Source organism: Myxocyprinus asiaticus, chromosome 35 (genome assembly GCF_019703515.2).
Source record: "Myxocyprinus asiaticus isolate MX2 ecotype Aquarium Trade chromosome 35, UBuf_Myxa_2, whole genome shotgun sequence".
NCBI classification, from domain to species: Eukaryota; Metazoa; Chordata; class Actinopteri; order Cypriniformes; family Catostomidae; genus Myxocyprinus; species Myxocyprinus asiaticus.
Genome location: NC_059378.1, coordinates 41,950,577 through 41,956,641, shown reverse-complemented (window position 1 = coordinate 41,956,641; position 6,065 = coordinate 41,950,577). Strand labels below are relative to the sequence as shown.

General features: G+C 36.3%; 1 protein-coding gene across 1 annotated transcript in view; it reads right to left on the bottom strand.

Moving 5' to 3' along the window:
- Positions 1-4,647, bottom strand: part of LOC127426494 (palmitoleoyl-protein carboxylesterase notum1a-like) — a 21,569-nt gene extending 16,922 nt beyond the window's left edge. The window contains exon 1 of the mRNA XM_051673352.1: positions 4,182-4,647. Coding sequence (XP_051529312.1) covers positions 4,182-4,453 — 272 coding nt within the window. The 5' untranslated portion in view covers positions 4,454-4,647. The remainder of the gene's footprint in view (positions 1-4,181) is intronic.
- Between the last annotated feature and the right edge of the window lie 1,418 nt (positions 4,648-6,065).

Below are 6,065 nucleotides of genomic sequence, written 5' to 3'. Positions count from 1 at the left end.
TTAATATCTCACTTTGATTCTTAGTGTCTGCTCACAGCGGCTCATTCATCTCAATAATACTGTCTGTGTGCCTTGATTGTTCTCAATTTTCTGGTTCTTGCTGCTGAAATAGATTTCTTTAAAACAACACAAGCCTTGAAATGCATTCACAAGTTCATGTATGGCAAGTGCTTTTAACATTTATTACTTTTGTTACTAGTACTTATTTTACTAATACATATTCAAATAGTGAATATTATCTTTTTTAAATTTTACCTAATAATTCACTACTAGTTCTTTTTTCAATAGACATTAGCATTTATTCATTAAATACTAGTATTTATTGCTTTGCTACTAGTCATTATTCCAGTAATAATAAGTAAGGTTTCCATTGTTACTGGCAACAAATAACAAATGTAATTGTATTAGTAAGTGTTCATTATTCACTAGTACTAGTACTATTTTTACTGTTTTACTTGTACTTATTTACTAGAAACAATAGTGCCTATTCAAGTTGTTACTACTGTAGTTAAATTTTTCATTTAAAGTTTTAATTCACCCAAAAATGAAAATTCAGTCATTGTTTACTCACCCCTGTGTTGTGCTCAGTGTTGTCTGTCATGTCTAGATGTGTTTTTGTTCATGTTTTGTGTTCATGTCTTTTATTTTGACATGTCATGTTATTTCCTGTTTCCTATGTCATGTGATTTCATGTTTCCCTCCATGTTCATGTGTCTTGTTTTCATTGGTTTGTTTTGTTACCTTGTTATCAGTTCTGTCTTGTCATTGGTTATCATTGTCATGTTTCTCCCTTGTCCATGTATTTAAGCCTCACATTTGCCATTGTCCATTGTGAGGTATAGTGAATGTAACTTTGTTGGATTGGTCAAGTCAAGTCAAGTCAAGTTCATGTTTTTGTATTTTGTTCACATTGGGAGTTATGGTTTTTGGATTTCACGATTGATAATAAACTGCACTTGGGTTCATCACACATCATCGTCTTCATCATCTGCCTATCATTGCCAGCATCGTTACAATGTCGTACAATGGCAGTTTATGGTGACCACCTCTTCAAGCTTCAAAAGAACACAAAAGTATAATTCAGAAGTCTAATAAATTATTCCAAGAGACTCGTGATTTTTATGAAAGCATACGATAAGATTTGGTGAGAAACAAACAAAAATCGAATGTATTATTTAGTGAAAATGTTCACTGACCATTGATCTCCTGTGCACGTTCATGATAGGACACGAGAGCAACAGTTCATGCAGCCCCCTCACAACATTGGGGCGTTCAAGCGAAAACCCATTATATTTATCTAAAAACAGGTCCTCCACAGTGATAGCGACAACAGAACACAACACAGCTGCACACAAAACAGAGAACAGATCTAAACATGTCTGAAGAGTTTGTAGTCCAAGAATTTATGCATTTCTATGCCCAGCCTTATTTTTTTGAAAGTTTTTGGACCGGTGCCAGTTCACAGTGGACGGAGTTATCCGTGTGATGCCGAAAATAGAAAACTAGTGATTGATAGAATGTACCGTTGCTCGTCACTGCTGGTTAGGACAAAAACTCTGATTAACATAGAAAATATACCTTTTATCACATGTCGTTTGCCGTCAGTTAAGGACACAGTGTGACTGTGGCTGCCTGTAGCCTCCTCTATGTTTCTGTTTGATTTCTGAATGGGTCATTCTCATGAAACCATTAAAATACCATGGCAGTATTGATTTTAAATATAAAACAGTTTAGTAATATAAAAAAAATATCATAATAAAGATAATCATGTTCTCTACCTTGCACAAAGAGTAATTTCAACATAGGAATTAATTAATTATTTATTTACTGCATTTTGTGCTGAAATTCTCATTACCGCAACGCGTCCAGCTCTGTCTGAATATATGTTATGTTGTAATTTAAACAGAGTAAAATGAAAATATTCTGAAAAAAATTAATGGATGTTCTACTATATGTATTCAAATGACAGAAACATTATTAACTGAATATTCATGTATAATAATAATGAAAAGATAGTGGAAAAATCAAGTGTCCATGACTGATGTTCTCATCCTCCGCAAAAGTTTACACTAACCCAGAACTGCTGGAACAGTACAGAAGGAAGGAGAGAGAGAGGTTAGGGTTTGGAGAGGTTACAGTAAGAGTAATTATATATATATATATATATATATATATATATATATATATATATATATATATATATATATATATATACATATAGTCTATAGGAAGCCTATGTCCTCATACAGTGTCTATAGCAAGTCAATACCCTATAGTGTTAGGAAGTCTACACATGGGCACTCACACACACAGTCTGTAAGTTATTCAGTCCCTACTGTAGGATGCACACACACACACACACACACACACACACACACACACAAACACACACAGTCTGTAAGCTATTCAGTCCCTACTACAGGGTGCACGCACGCACACACACACACACACAGTCTGTAAGCTATTCAGTCCCTACTATAGGATGCACACACACACACACACAGTCTGTAAGCTATTCAGTCTCTACTATAGGATGCACACACACACTCACACACAGTCTGTAAGCTATTCCGTCCCTACTATGAGGGAGAAAAAAAAATCTGGTACTACTTCGATGACATAAAAACCATCATCCCAGAGCCATATCCTGTCACATCCTCAGCTCAACACTTCTGTGTGTTGCCTTAGATCAGGGCAAAGTACACAAACAAACGTGTGTAAAACACTGGAATTGGAAGGGGAATAGCTTCCCAGATTTTACACATCTGTTCTTGTTAGCATGGTTGTTCAGAATTAATGTACCATGACAAGTATTGACAAATCAGAATGTGGTATCTGCCCTAGGTGGTCGGTATTTTTTCAGTACTGTGGTAAAATGGTTTACGTGTTTTTAGCATATGTTCTAATGTTGCCCTGTTTAGCCCTGTTCTAATGTTTTTGTGTGTGTTGTTTTTATGTGTTCTCTGTTTTTAGCCTATGTATGTTATGTACTTTTGAAGTACTGCTAAATTAAATTGATTGAACTTGAATCCATGATTGTGCCAATATTATCTCATTTATTTTCTACATTAAATTTTATGTTTTTAACCATAGCTCAGTCTTAGTATACTTATTATCATTACCGAAATCATCAACCTCATTTCCGAAACCTATGTATCATTACCGCAACAGGTGTTCATTTAATGTATGGAAAAATAGTAGTTTACTTTTAAATGCATGTGCAGAATCTATGCGTTATGTTCTTTCAGGTTTGCCACATAATTTTGAAAATATGTCAGGTTTCAATGAAATATCACAAATATTAGATTGTATATTGCGGAAGGTATTGCGGTAATGAGAAAATGTTAATGAAAAATATATATAATTTCAGAGTTTCAAGTAGCTGTGCATGTTTTTAAAAAACAAAATTCAAAATGTGAAAATGTATTAGATTTCCTAATGGTCTTGACGTTTTCAGACTGTTGCGGTAATGAGATTTTTAAGGACTTGTTTTGGAGAATATGTTCAAAGAGGTGTTAAATTGCCAGTAAATGTTTTTAAATTAATGCTTACAAATACTTCAGACCTTGTTATTAATGCCTAAAAAGGATTTCATGTTTCAAAAATCTTTGAAACCAAGATTTCGTGAGAATCACCCTCATACTCCATTCAAAAAATAAGGCTGGACATAGAAATGCATCAATTCTTGGACTAAAAACTCTTCAGACATGTTTAGTAAGGAGCGGTCTGAAATTTTGGTGCACCTGCACATATAAACCTTCCTTTTGGATGTATGTGAGAGATTTAATTTAAGAACTTAAATCTGAAACATATTCCAACACTGACACTGTTTAGTTTAGACATAATTTTTTAAAAAGAAGCAAGGTAGTACCATGGTTAATTTGACATGGTGTCATGGTAACAATGCTATTTTGGACATGTACCATCGAAATACAAAAGTACCACAGTATTACCATCTGATTCCATCACTATACATGGTAATACAACGGTACTTGTAAGGAGATTTACTGTTAGATTTTTTTATCCAAAGGTTATCAGTGGTTTAGTGTGTTGATCAAGGTCATGATGTTGTTTAAACTTACAACCTTTCAGTCACCATCTCAAATCTTCAACCACTAAACCACCCAAAATATGTTTGGTATTTTAAAGCAGACGCATGAGATTAAAGCATCATGACTCACCCAGCAGGTGTCCCATCATTACACGTGACGGATGAGTTCACTAAGAACTGCAGCTTCATGTCCTGGTCCAGTCTCTGAGATGAGCAGGGATAGAGGGACTGAGCCAGACTCTTCACTTGAGTCATGAAACTGTCCATGTTTCCCTCCACAGCTGTGAAATCTAGTGGAAAACTCTCAGGTGTCTCCGCCCGTTGGGTCTGACCCCCCTGACCCCGGACCCTCCTGCCCTGAACCGACCCGAACAGAACTAGAACCAGCAGAATCCTGATCATCTCCAAACCAGCTCAGACCAGCTTCTCAATCCTTTTGTAAATCCACAAGAGTATCTGCAGCAACTGTGAGTCACTCAAACTTACTGGATCATCTCGACATGTAGAAACTTTTATCCTCAAACAGTCATGAAGAATCCAGACTGAATAATAAATAGATCCAGCACAGCACAGTCTGTTCTCTTCATGTGTGCAGAAAGCTGCAAGTGTCCGTAACCCTCATGGGCTCATTATTTGGGGATTTTTTATGCCTGTCATGTCAGCCAATCAGAAGAGAGGGCTGGTCAAAGGGGCGTGGCGCAGTGACACGCTTGTCCCTTTGATCTCCTGTGTGTGTGTGGGCAGGTTTAAGTGGTTAGGAGGACTTTTTTTTAGGTTATAAACTGGTAATTACAAGGGTATTATGCTATAAATGTGGTTTATGAGGACATTTCTAGTGTCCCCATAATTCAAATCGCTTAAGAAACATACTAAATGATGTTTTATTGAAAATGTAAAAATGCAGAAAGTTTTTTGTGAGGGTTAGGTTTAGGGATAGGGTTAGGGTTAGGGGATAGAATCTATAGTTCATACAGTATAAAAATCATTATGTCTATGGAGAGCCCTCATAATGATAGCTGCACCAACGTGTGTGTGTGTGTGTGTGTGTTGTGTGAATACTGAGATCTAAAGAAATGTATCATTTCTGAATGAACTAAAGTTAAAACATATTTAATACTATTACAGTTTTTTTCAACTGCTTACACACAAAATCCTTACTTATCACACAATTTCTGAAACCTGACACTCAAACACCAGAACCACACACCAAATCTGCAAAACCATACACTAATCCTCAGCCTTCGACTCAGTTTTCAATTTCATAAAACACTTTTTGCAAAACACAACACACAATTCTCTATGTAACACACAAAAATCTAACAGGAAGTATCTTGATTTCCTTTTTCAAACACAACCAATCAAAATGCCACACTAATTCATCAGTGCCTCACACTAACTCCTCACATGTGCAAACACTCATTGCTTTACTTAACACCAACCAATCATGGCTTTAGAATAGGCCAAAGGTCAAGTTATAGGTTTTGAACAATGGATGCAAACAATGCAGACAGAGTAAGGGGAGTTGGAGGGAGAGCCAGAGGACGAGGCAGAGTTCGAATTAGAGGAGGGGGAGTTCAAAGAGGAGCAAGAGGACGAGTCGGACGGGGAAGAGGAGGAGGACAAAGACCAGAAACAAGAAGAGTGGTCTCTGATGAGATTAGGGCTCATGTGATCAACTACGGTTTAACAATGAGAGAGGCTGGACAGAGAGTCCAGCCTAATTTGAGTCGATGTACAGTGGCGGGTATAATTCGAACCTTTAGAAATGAGAACAGGTATGTAACAATCTACTGTAATGTACTAATGTACACATAATAGCTATTTCAGCATAACATACGGTATACTATAATACATATATTTTAGCACCCATGCATCCATTTACTGCAGTGCACTGCATGATTGGTCACAGTCTGGTGGGTTATCTACTGTACAACAGTACAGCTGACTGTAAGAAGACATTCTGACTATATTGTATAAAATATTATATATTGTGATACAGTTTATGGCACACACT